This window comes from Bufo bufo, chromosome 5 (assembly GCF_905171765.1).
Source record: "Bufo bufo chromosome 5, aBufBuf1.1, whole genome shotgun sequence".
NCBI classification, from domain to species: Eukaryota; Metazoa; Chordata; class Amphibia; order Anura; family Bufonidae; genus Bufo; species Bufo bufo.
The window spans coordinates 486,906,530-486,919,625 of NC_053393.1; the positions used below are offsets into that span (position 1 = coordinate 486,906,530).

At 43.5% G+C, this 13,096-nt stretch overlaps 1 protein-coding gene across 7 annotated transcripts in view; it reads right to left on the reverse strand.

Annotated features, from left to right (window-relative positions):
• Positions 1-13,096, reverse strand: part of DIP2C (disco interacting protein 2 homolog C) — a 442,508-nt gene that overhangs the window by 175,171 nt on the left and 254,241 nt on the right. For all 7 annotated transcript variants that reach the window (XM_040434209.1, XM_040434208.1, XM_040434211.1 and 4 more), the window contains 2 exons: positions 12,632-12,751; positions 5,322-5,519 (listed from right to left, as the gene is read on the reverse strand). In XM_040434209.1, the coding sequence (XP_040290143.1) occupies positions 5,322-5,519; positions 12,632-12,751 (318 nt within the window). The remainder of the gene's footprint in view (positions 1-5,321; positions 5,520-12,631; positions 12,752-13,096) is intronic.

Below are 13,096 nucleotides of genomic sequence, written 5' to 3' on the forward strand. Positions count from 1 at the left end.
GTACAAAAATGTGAATTTCCGCTTTTTGTAGCAGCTCTGACTTTCTGAGCACCTGTCATGTTTCCTGAGGTTCTACAATGGCCAGACAGTACAAACACCCCACAAATGACCCTATTTCGGAAAGTAGACACCCTAAGGTATTCGCTGATGGGCATAGTGAGTTCATAGTACTTTTTATTTTTTGTCACAAGTTAGCGGAAAATGATGATTTTTTTTTTTTCATACAAAGTCTCATATTCCACTAACTTGTGACAAAAAATAAAAACTTCCATGAACTCACTATGCCCATCACGAAATACCTTGGGGTGTCTCTTTCCAAAATGGGGTCACTTGTGGGGTAGTTATACTGCCCTGGCATTCTAGGGGCCCTAATGTGTGAGAAGTAGTTTGAAATCAAAATCTGTAAAAAATGCCCTGTGAAATCCGAAAGGTGCTCTTTGGAATGTGGGCCCATTTGCCCACCTAGGCTGCAAAAAAGTGTCACACATCTGGTATCGCCGTACTCAGAAGAAGTAGGGCAATGTGTTTTGGGGTGTCTTTTTACATATAACCATGCTGGGTGACAGAAATATCTCGGCAAGAGACAACTTTTCCCATTTTTTTATACAAAGTTGGCATTTCTCTCACCCAGCATGGGTATATGTAAAATGACACCCCAAAACACATTCCCCAACTTCTCCTGAGTACAGCGATACCACATGTGTGACATTTTTTTGCAGCCTAGATGCGCAAAGGGGCCCACATTCCTTTTAGGAGGGCATTTTTAGACATTTGGATTCCAGACTTCTTCTCACGCTTTAGGGCCCCTAAAATGCCAGGGCAGTATAAATACCCCACATGTGACCCAATTTTGGAAAGAAGACACCCCAAGGTATTCAATGAGGGGCATGGCGAGTTCATAGAAATATTTTTTTTTTGGCACAAGTTAGCGGAAATTTAGTTTTTTTTGTTTTTTCTCACAAAGTCTCCCTTTCCGCTAACTTGGGACAAAAATTTCAATCTTTCATGGACTCAATATGCCCCTCACGGAATACCTTGGGGTGTCTTCTTTCCGAAATGGGGTCACATGTCGGGTATTTATACTGCCCTGGCATTTTAGGGGCCCTAAAGCGTGAGAAGAAGTCTGGAATATAAATGTCTAAAAAATTTTACGCATTTGGATTCCGTGAGGGGTATGGTGTGTTCATGTGAGATTTTATTTTTTGACACAAGTTAGTGGAATATGAGACTTTGTAAGAAAAAATAAAAATAAAAAAATAAATAATTTCCGCTAACTTGGGCCAAAAAAATGTCTGAATGGAGCCTTACAGGGGGGTGATCAATGACAGGGGGGTGATCAGAGAGTGTATATGTGGTTTTCACCCCCCCTGTCATTGATCACCCCCCTGTAAGGCTCCATTCAGACGTCCGTATGTGTTTTGCGGATCCGCGGTGTCCGTGTTTTGCGGATCCACGTATCCGCAAAACACATACGGACGTCTGAATGGAGCCTTACAGGGGGGTGATCAATGACAGGGGGGTGATCAGGGAGTCTATATGGGGTGATCACCCCTCTGTAAGGCTCCATTCAGACGTCCGTATGTGTTTTGTGGATCCGATCCATGTATCCGTAAAAAACATACGGACGTCTGAATGGAGCCTTACAGGGGGGTGATCAATGACAGGGGGGTGATCAGGGAGTCTATATGGGGTGATCACCCCCCTTTAAGGCTCCATTCAGACGTCTGTATGTGTTTTGCGGATCCGATCCATGTATCCGTGGATCCGTAAAAAAACATACCGACGTCTGAATGGAGCCTTACAGGGGGGTGATCAATGACAGGGGGGTGATCAATGACAGGGGGGTGATCACCCCATATAGACTCCCTGATCACCCCCCTGTCATTGATCACCTTCCTGTAAGGCTCTATTCAGACGTCGGTATGTTTTTTTACGGATCCACGGATACATGGATCGGATCCGCAAAACACATACAGACGTCTGAATGGAGCCTTACAGGGGGGTGATCACCCCATATAGACTCCCTGATCACCCCCCTGTCATTGATCACCCCCCTGTAAAGCTCCATTCAGACATACGTATGTGTTTTGCGGATCCGATCCATGTATCCGTGGATCCGTAAAAAACATACAGACGTCTGAATGGAGCCTTACAGGGGGGTGATCAATGACAGTGGGGTGATTAATGACAGGGGGGTGTTCAGGGAGTCTATATGGGGTGATCAGGGGTTAATAAGGGGTTAAAAAGTGACAGGGGGGGGTGTAGTGTAGTGGTGTTTGGTGCTACTTATTACAGGGCTGCCTGTGTCCTCTGGTGGTCGATCCAAGCAAAAGGGACCACCAGAGGACCAGGTAGCAGGTATATTAGACGCTGGTATCAAAACAGCGTCTAATATACCTGTTAGGGGTTAAAAAAAATCGCATCTACAGCCTGCCAGCGAACGATCGCCGCTGGCAGGCTGTAGATCCACTCGCTCACCTTCCGATCCTGTGAACGCGCGCGCCTGTGTGCGCGCGTTCACAGGAAATCTCGCATAGATGCGTGACTCTGCCTGGAGCTGCCGCCTCCGGAACGCGATCCTGCGTTAGGCGGTCCGGAGGCGGTTAAGACAAAAACTGCTGAAATTTTTTAAATAAAAAGTTACGTTTTAGCCTAGCTGTGAATATATTATTTTTCCTTTTGCTGTCCTCTAAAAACCCTAGTCTCTAAGTTACTCACAGCTCATAAGAAGAAGGTATGCAAAAAAGCTCTTAACAAGCATTGCCCAGATGTAAGGCAGCTATCCTATAAGTCAATGCTCAACTTTTACGAGGCCTTAAACATGACTTGGATAATAATTAAGCCAGCACCTCATCTGCAGAAAGCTGTTTCGGGGTGATTGCCCCTTATTAGTGCCAAGCAGAGAGTACTGGCTTAACTGGGAGAGAGGCCTAGGTCAGGATTTGGCGAATACAATATCTCCTTATGGAGAGAGCCCTAAATGGAGTGAGGAGCCTTATAGGCCAGATAGTGCTCCTCTGGAATCAACCCGAAACAGCTGTCTGCAGATGAGATGCTGGCTTAATTATTAGCCAAGTCATGTCCCAAGGCATCTTAAAAGGTCGAGCATTGACTTAGGATAGCTGTCTTACATTTGGTAGCATTAGAGACAGAGGTTGTTAAGAGTTCATTTGCATAACTTCTTCCCAGATTCCAGAGAAGCATTGCCTGGCCTATAAGACTCCTCATGCTGTTTAAGGCGCTCTCCATAAGGAAATATTGTATTCCTAACACATAAACACTTATTTAAGCCATAGTGTTATCAGTAAGATATGAACTGAGCTATAATGAGTGTTTATGAGCTGTCAGGAGACCAGAGAGAAGCTTCACATGAGCCATCAGCTGAGCTTCCTGACAAGACGCATTGTAAACACAGAGCTTGCTAATAGAAAATCTTAACCCTGTACAGAGAAAGAGGCTGACAATTTTGAACGAAAACCAATTGAAAAAATGATTTTAGCTTATAATGAAATATAAAAAAAAAGTTGACCCCAAAAGGTGTTCATAGCCTTTAAAGGGTTTTTTCCATCAAAGACAATGGGGTCATATCTGATAGAGGTGGGACCAGCACCTACACTGAGAACGGAGCGGGGAAAGGTGGTGGAGGGCGCACTGTGCATGCACAGTTGCCTTCCATTCATTTCTATGGGGCCACCGAAAATAGCCGAGAGCTGGCTCGGCTATTTCTGTGGGCCTCATAGAAATGAATGGGAGCTGTGGCCGAGCAAGCGTGGTGCGCTCCCATTCACTTGTATGGGGAGAGCGCTTGGCGGTGGCCGGACCCTGGGAAACCCAGGGTCCTCCAGCCACTGCTCTCCCGCTCTGTTCTCGGCGTAGGTGTGGGTCTTAGAGGTGGGACCTGCACCTATCAGACAATGGGGGCATATCCTAGCAATATGCCCCGACTGTCTGTGATGGGAATACCCCTTTAAAGGACAAAGTAGAACCAAATCCTTGTAATATACGCAGCATGAGCCTTGAGTTGGGATTTGTTTGGGCCTTTTGTATAAAAAGGTGAAATCTGCAACAAGGATTAATCTACAGGTCTATCAGTATAATACCTATGAAAAAATTACAGATCTGATGAAAACGATACCTATAATACAAAGAGGACCACAAATAATAATTCCAAGATAGTTTGACCATCAGTACAACAAGGAAAAGGAACATGAATGTGTGATTGCTCGGTAACTGCCATTTCAGAAAGTGCATTTATCCTTGCCAGGAAAATTGCATTTCATGTCACGTCATGGGTGTTCACCGTCTGATCACACAACAAATCACTGGAGCAATTTTTAGAAATGATCATCTGCAGACAGCCTGACTGGATCATAGTGTCGGCCATTAAGTGCTCCAATTTCGAACCAATTTGCTAAGTGCTTTTTCAGGGATCAGCAACAAATACAATACCGGATTTCTGGCGAGTGTCATTTTAAACATGCAACTAGTGCCAGTTGTGTTGGCTAATATCCAGGGGTATACACACAAATGATAGGGCCCCGTTGTGAATGTCTGCCAAGTGTACTGGTCCTTTTTAACAACTTAACGCCATCATGATTTTATAATATATATTTTATATGGGTCACGCTAACGTTTCACACATAGAGCTCTCCGCACATTCATAGGGTTAAAGGGATTTTCTAGGACTGTAATAATGATAACTTATCATTAGGATGGGTCAACCCCTGGCAAGGAGAATTGTAGAATGAAGTGACACAACCCCTTTAAGAATAACCTTTGTAATATTAATTTTTTATATATATTTTTAAAAGACTTCTTCATCTGACTTTGTAACGTTCAGTTGAAGTGCAGTCAAAAATGTTAATTAGGGATGAGCGAAGCGAGCTTTGGATCCTAGATCTGAAGTCGCTTCTCTTTAATACTGTACGGAGATCTGTCTCCGTACAGCATTAAAATGTAGGGGCTCTGGTGAGGAGAAATGAGTCATCACCGAAGTATCGCGAGATTTTTCATTATTAAACTTGAAACACATTTTAAAACAGGTATCCAAAGCTGACTTCAGAACCAAGTTTTAAAATGGTTTTCAAGTTCAAAAATGAAATCCCGTGAGACTTCGGTGATAACTCCGTTCACCTTGCCGGACCCCATACATTTTAATGCTGAACGGAGACAAATCTCCGTACAGCTTTAAAACAAAGTTTGGGGCAAAGAGACTTCGGATCTTGGATCTGAGGCTCGCTTCGCTGATCCCTAATGTTAATCATGCTTTGATCTTTCCTTTCACCCAAACTATGTGAGTCAATACAAATCCGGATTCTTACCATATGTCAGTATGTAGAGTGGTTTTCCATTTGTATCCATAGTGGTAAGGCAGGGCGCTTTAGGTGATATGGTTCCCCATCGCTGTAGTGCTGCTTCTAATGAAGGCGGCCAGTTTGTGACTACTCCCAGCTGCTCTCCTCGCATGGCTAACATCTGTGCTCCCTCTGGTTTTGGCTGGTTTGGGTCTGGCTGTTGGACTGCGGATAAAATATAATGTCAGATTTAACGTCAATACAACAGACACAAATTATCCTGGGGTACAGGACGTTTAGCCATTGTGGAACGCTGCAGATTTATTAACATAATGTGACTTTTTTTTATCCTTACATACTTGTTTAGGTTGTGATTTAGCGTTTTAGTCAAAAAGGTTTCACATGGTGTAAAATAGTATAGTAAATCATACTCATGTTAGCGATGCCCCACCACTCCTATTCTGTGGTGCGTCATGGTCCCCTAACTGGGTAACTGTCATAAATAGTACTGACCAACGTTCTACCAAGCGTGAATACGTGTCTACCCAAGGTTTTCTTATTCCTTGCCGTCATCAATCTTTAAAGTGGGACAAAAAGACGCACAATAAAACGCAGCAGTTCAATACTGCAAAACTGCTGTTTTTCACAAATCCAAGACTTATAGTCCTATAGTCCTCCCGACCAGTCTCTGCTTCCTGGTCCCCCTCGATACGCAGGGAATGGCATTCAGCCAATCATTAGCCACAGTGGTGATCCTCTTCAGCCAATGACTGGCTGAGCGGTCATTTCCAGCGTTTCGAGAGGGACAAGCAAGCAGATACCGGCAGGGACCATGAAGCACAGGAATGAGAGCAGCAAGGGATCGGTAAGGTAAGCATTGACATATTATTTTATATCATGCAAAAACCTGGTTTCAAAATTTTTGAACAGATAGACAAGCCCTTTAACCCTTTAAAGGGGTTGTCTGATATAAATAAAAAATTAATGTTACACAGGGAATGGTATTAAAAAATAGAATTTTTTTTTATTTTATTTTTTAAATCATGGTTTACAGAGATTTTTTAACTAATGACCTATCCTCTGGGTAGATCATCAGTATCTGATCAGTGTGGGTCTGATACCTGGGACCCCCGCAGATCAGCTGTTTGAGAAGGCACCAGCACTTGCAGTAGTGCACGGTCTTCTCCCTGATCACCAAGCACAGCGCCGTACAATGTATTGCAACTGTGCTTGGTATCAGAGCCCTATTCACTTCTATGGGGCTGAGCTGAACCTCCGCCATGTGACCAATGAATGTGGATAGGTCATAAGTATAAAACAGTCAGAAGACTCCTTTAAATACTATAGTAATTCCATAAAACCACTTTGCTGTTATATAACAGGTCTTCAGATCAAGGAGTTAGCACTTAATTCTAGCTATTGCCTCTGCTAAATTACCCTCATACATGTCCTCAGAACTTGAAGTTCTCTGTCCTGGACAGTTAATAGAGGACAGTATCAGCATTCAATTTTATCCAGATGCCAAAATTAGTAATACACCATTTTAGGTTTTGACATTCCAAAACTAAATCTTCAAAGAAAATATATCGGAAACCCTCTTTAAAGGTCCAGGATTGGAGTTCGCTCCGATCCTGGCTGCTGTGGACGGGTGTCAGCAGTATAACACAAGTGGCACCAGCCATGTATGAAGCTCACCTTGCGAGCCCACTTGATACATTCCTTAGCAACCAACGAAGTAAATGTATATTCATTGGTTTCTAAGAGGTTAAGTAACTTTTATTTTATTTAGGAAAACAACATTTTATGTTTATTTTTATGAAGATTTATTTCCTCCCCACATAGGGAATGCATCTTTTATTTCATCTTTTTTTTTTTACTATTAACATGCTGCCATACTTCTGCATACTAGCATATTGTACCTGTTCATAGAAATATGTATATGGACCTATAAGGACATACTTTATCTTGCCCTAAAAGGCATATATGAGGCAACCTTGACTCCCTTTGTCAGGTTCTGGGCTGTCTTCATGGTGACACGCCTGAACAATAAGGCTTCTTTCACACCTGCGGCCCGGGTGTTTCAGCTGGCATGTCCAGCAGAGAATGCCGGAAATCGGCCAGACAAAATGTCAGTGGGGTCTGACAGGAAGGCGGTAGCATCCAGCAATGCCGGAGCCAGAGAATTCCGGCAGGTTGTGGTCTACCGGAACAGTCTGCCGGGGTTCTCTGACGCAAGCGTGAAACTAGCCTTATGGCGATCATCGGGATTGGAGTTTTCTCATACGCTTTCATCATGGGGTGGAAAGAGGTGAAAGCGATGTTCTACTTGAACTATTACAGCAGGGAACTACCTTGTTGGGGTTAGATACTGCTTAGCCCCCCTGGTGTCCTGATAAACTGGGCGACTACTGTCAGCGCGGCAGGCTATTAATTGAAAACCATAATTACGTATATAATTTTGTACATTTGTAAGCTGGTGACAAGAAACAGGATTATTACCCCGCTATAATATCACAGCTTATCTGAGATAATGTACGGCACAATTTTGTAACTCCATATGCAGTACTAATACTGTACTGATCCTGAATTACAGCATGTATTATACCCCAGAGCTGTATTCTCAGTTCTGTATGCTTCAAAATTGAGATCTTCTCTCATGCCTTGCTCACTGGCAGCAAAGGGGATTTTTTTTGGCAATGAATGAATTTTACAATTACGGTAGACAATAATTTAGGAACGACCATCCATTCCCCTGCACTATAGGACACCTGACAACAAGCCTGTTGACTGTTTCCAAACACAACCAGAAGAATTGTGACGATTGGCCGATATATTTACTCCGGTTGAATGAAGCCACCGTGCCACATACAAATGCGTTGTATAAAGAGGGAAAGCACAGCTCAATTAGCAAAATTTTCCCCACACTTTTCCACTTAGAAATGTGTTTCTAAACCAATTCAAGTCTGACCTAGCATACACCAACAGGGCGTAAACCCTGCTCATGAATGGGCCACTCGATGCAATAGGGAAAGAGTCGTAATAAATCTCTGCCAACTGCATATTGTATTATATATATATAAACTGTAGAAGGATGTTCGACATTGGCATCAAAAAAAGAAGAAAAATCTACACGTTACTGCTACAAACCACGCTGCTATTAAATATAGAAGCGCGCTGATAGACGCACGCTTGGAAAGGACACAAACACACACAATGTAACTGTGGTGGCTTCCTCTGCTATGCAATTAAGAAGAACTATGGGGAAAGAAGGAGATTATTATGATATTAGCATTCCGCCAGACGATAAATGGTATTTATTGGCTTTGGGCACCTCTCGCATGTCAGCACAAATGAAAGTTGACAAATTGATCAGATGCAATTAGCGGAAACGTGACAGCATGCCAATTCTAGTGGAGTCAGGTGCGTAGTGCTTATTAAAGCTCTCCAAGAACATGCGTCAGAGCGGGGGAAGGCGCTACGCTACACTGAGGGATCGCCTATTGCTCATGTAGACTGTGTTGTCTAGGAACATTTGGGAGGATAGCTATTAAAGTGTATGTTTTAGGCAAAATATTATCAGGGCTCATGTACCCGCCCATTCAAATGTATTGAGCCTTTAAAGGGGTTTTCCAAGATTTTCTTACTCTGGATCTGGGTCTAGGACCCCTGCCAATCAGCTGTTTGAGAAGGCACCGGCGCTCCTGTGAGTGTCGCCACCTTCTCGCAGCTTTCCCTAGGCCGAGTGACGACATAGTCATCGAACATATGGCCTCGGAGAAGTGAATGGGGCTGAGCTGTGATACCAAGCACAACCTCTATACAATGTACGGAGCTGTGCTTAGAAAGCTGTGAGAAGGCCGTGGCACTCACAGGAGGGCCGATGTCTTCTCAAACAGCTGATTGGCAGGGGTCCCGGGTGTCAGACCCCAACCGATCAGATTCTGATCACCTTTCCTGAGGATAAGTCATTAGTATGGAAATCTCGGAAAAGCCTTTTATTGTACCTGCACATGGGTCCATATTTACAAATAGAAATTCTGCAGCGATTTCCATGCAGACTTCCTAATCTGCACCAAAAACATAATGGGGGCGATTTTTCAAAACTGGTGTAAAGGAAAACGGGCTTAGTTGTCAATAGCAACCAATCAGATTCCACCTTTCACTTTTCAGAGCTTCTTTGGAAAATGAAAGGTGCAATCTGATTGGTTGCTATGAGCAACTAAGCCAGTTCTACTTTACCAGTTCTAAAAAAAATCTCCGCTAGTGTGTTACATGTGGTTTTTGATGCGGATTTGCATCTGCACAAAAAAACTGCACAAAGAATTGTTGAGGATTTCTAAATTCGCACAGCAGGTCTATTTCACGGAAAAAAGCAAGTGTTGGGCCAAACGTTACTACTCCCAAGTATGTTGTCTCAATGGGGAGAGCGAAGAAAGCCTCTGCCAGACAGCGGCTTTCTCCTCTCTGGTGGCCGCTCATCTCCCAGAAGAACAGAAGGATTGGGCACTGAAATTAACGGTGTCTGATTCTTCTCTCACCCAACATCATCTGTCAAGAGGAGAGTCAGGAGCTCCCAAATACACAGTAGATTGGTCAATGGTAGTCGGCTGTATGTTTTTTAGTGGTCAGTTCCGCATGTCCGCAAAAAAATGGATTGCATTCCGCAATTTTGCGAACCTATAGACGTCAATGGGGCCACATCCCGATTTTCACTGACAAGTTTAGGAAATGTTTTAATTGTTTTGCAGAGCCGTGGAACAGAAGAAAATATGCGGACATCTTTTGGGGCCCAATAAAAGTGAAAGGGTCTGCATCTAATCCACAAAATTGCGGATCAGATGCGGAAAGCAACATATGGCTGTCTGAATGAGCCCTAACTTATATTGGAGCCTTAAAGGGGTTGACCACCCTTGGGAGTGGGTTTGGCAAACCCCCATTCCTGGGCAGACCTGCAAAGGGAAGCATACTTACCTGCCTCCCTTGTGTCACATGACAAAGAGGAGCAGACAACGCTGCGATCAGCGATTGGCTGCAGTGGTGTCAAAACTGATGAGGAGAGCGGGGGAACCCAAGCGAGGCAGCCAAGGCAGGGGAGTGAAGGAACCAGGACCCAAAATTGTTGCACATCATAGGTCACGTATGTTCAAAATGACAGAACAAATGTAGTGTACGGAGGCGGATTGGCCATAAACCCTACAGGTTAATTTCCCAGTGGGCTGATACCTATGAGGGCCACTCAAGCCCTCCTCTCGGCCGCCAGAGGGTTACATAATGATGAGATTCTCTCTTACACACTTGGCCAGCAGTCGCAGGTGCACTCCTGAATTCAACTGCATCGACGTCCTCAGGACAACGATACAGTTGAATACTGTGGAGCAGGCGGCAGTATTTTGTGCTGCACTGTGGTATTTGGTTCAGCGGGGGCGGTATATTGCTCTGCACTATATTGCTCTGCCTACTTCTGTTGTTCCTGCCTAATTATGTTGCTTTCTATCAATTTGGACCTGCCTTCAATATGGGGCCACTTTTAAAAAAAAATTCCAGGGCCACTTTTAGCTCACAGTCCGCCCCTGGTAGTGTAAAGAATGTCTACTAGTTTTATGCCATAAATAAGCTAAAATTCCAGCAAATTTACCTTACTAAATTTCTCCCATTATGTGGTAGTTGGTGAAAAGGAAGAAGAAAATGAATTTACTGAAGGAAAAAGAATGACTTCTGTGCTCCCTGCATTAACATCAAAGCTTTATGAGGGGATACAAAGCCCACCATTAGGGACCGCTATCACTAGCATTGCATTTAAATAGGTTCATTTACATGTATTCTAATGAGTATTTATCCCAGAGGTTTCCAGTACTAATCAAGTAACAGAAACCCGTACAATGATAGGTCAGACTACCTAGGGAACAAAGTGGGGCGAGAGATACAGTAAAGCGGTGTTATGTTCAAAGTTTAGATTGGATTGTAGGCTTTCAATGACTTTTAATAGCTAATAAATCAGAAATTAAGAAAATTCTATTTTACGACATATCCTGCTTATAAGTTGAACTAAAGAAGTCGGCTGACTGCTGCACGGCGGTCTGGCTCCGGACCGCCCCCTCATAGTTGTAAGAAGGTAGTCAGGGGTAAGTTAAAGACTACACAGCCAAGCTGGTTTGTCAGATTTGTTTAATTTTTGGTTTATTTGCAATTTATTCATTTTTGTAGGTGAACCTATACTTTAAAGGAGTTGTATAAGATTTTGCTATTGATGGCCTATTTTCAGGATAGGTCATCAATATGAGATCAGACGGGGTCGGACTCCCAGCACCCCTGCCTGAAGAGACTGCGGCACTCCGGTGAGCGCCTCCGCCTCTTTATAGACCAGTGATGTCAGGTTCATCGGTCACATGGCCTAGGAGCAGCTCAGTCCCATTCAAGTGAACAGGGCCGAGCTGCAATACCAAGCACAGCCACTATACAATGACCGGCGCTGTGCTTGGGAAGTTGCGAGGAGCACCTTGGCCTCCTCAAACAGCAGGGCTGCTGGGAGTAGGACTCCCGCTGATCTTAAGTTCATCAGTAGTAAACACTCTTACAACCCCTTTAAGTTTTCCAGAAATCATTACTTTCATCAATCAATCCTTAGAAGGCTTTGAATGTCTAAATGCCCTTAACAAAATGCAAAGGCGTATAAAAAAATCCTATGAAGATTCCACCGATTCAGCGCTGAGGATTTCCTCCCCGCTGATTATGCTCTCCACTGGACTGGAAGTGATGATAGGCCTTCCCACTCATGAAAACCACTGCAGTCAATTACTGGCCTCAGCAGTCTTGTGTGCAACAACCAAGAAAATAGTCCACTCACCAAATCAGACCATGCTGTGCACGGAAGAGAAGCTCGGGTCGTCACGGGAGATAGCAAACGTCCAAACAGCACCACATTGTCCAGCACCAAAAAATTTTTATTTTATTTTATTTTAACCTTGCTGTTTGAACATTTGTGTGTAAGAACCACTGTCACCACTGAGACTCTGAGAAAGCCGAGATCAGTGACGGACTACAGTGAGTGGTCACGGCACATTATCACTTCTGGTCCAGTGTGGACGGAAAACAGGGGGGTCGGGAGCCGCAGGGCTGGACCTTGATGAGTGACGTTTTGATTAATTTTAGGTTTTGCTAAGACAACTCCTTCATGCAGACTATAAGAATCCTTCTTTGGAAGAGAAGTACAAGTCAGCAGCAAAGAAGGAATTTACCAATCACTTTCAATGTCTCCCAGCTTCCCAGTTTGCAGCAGAGTAATTAGTAAAAAAATAAATAAAAAATAAAAATAAAAAAAATCAAGCAGTATTACTAACCTTCCAATAACTCCTCAAAATCGTCAACGAAAAATTCTCGTAATGGTGGCCGTTTGGGTCTTTTTAATGTGTTGACAAGTTGCTGGATTTTAGCGGACACTCTACTGCTTACAGGAACCCCTATACAATTAGGAATAAACACAAAGATCAGTAACACACCAGCGATTCACAGTAAAAACAGACAGTATGGTTGCTCAAATGATCACCAATATTCAATAATAGCTGCTGAATTCCAGTTTTCAGTTGTCTAGGTCTAGTTTGAGGTAAAGGAGAAACGTATGACCTACATATTACCCAGATCACTGCATCTGTGAAGCAATCCATTCAGACTTGATCCCTATGATCCTCAGATGCTACTCTACCGTATATTGCAGGTGCCAAACTAATATACAGCGATGGGCATTATGAGAACTTTCAATGGTCAACATGGTTATAAAAATTAAAGGGGTTGTCTCACTTCAGTAA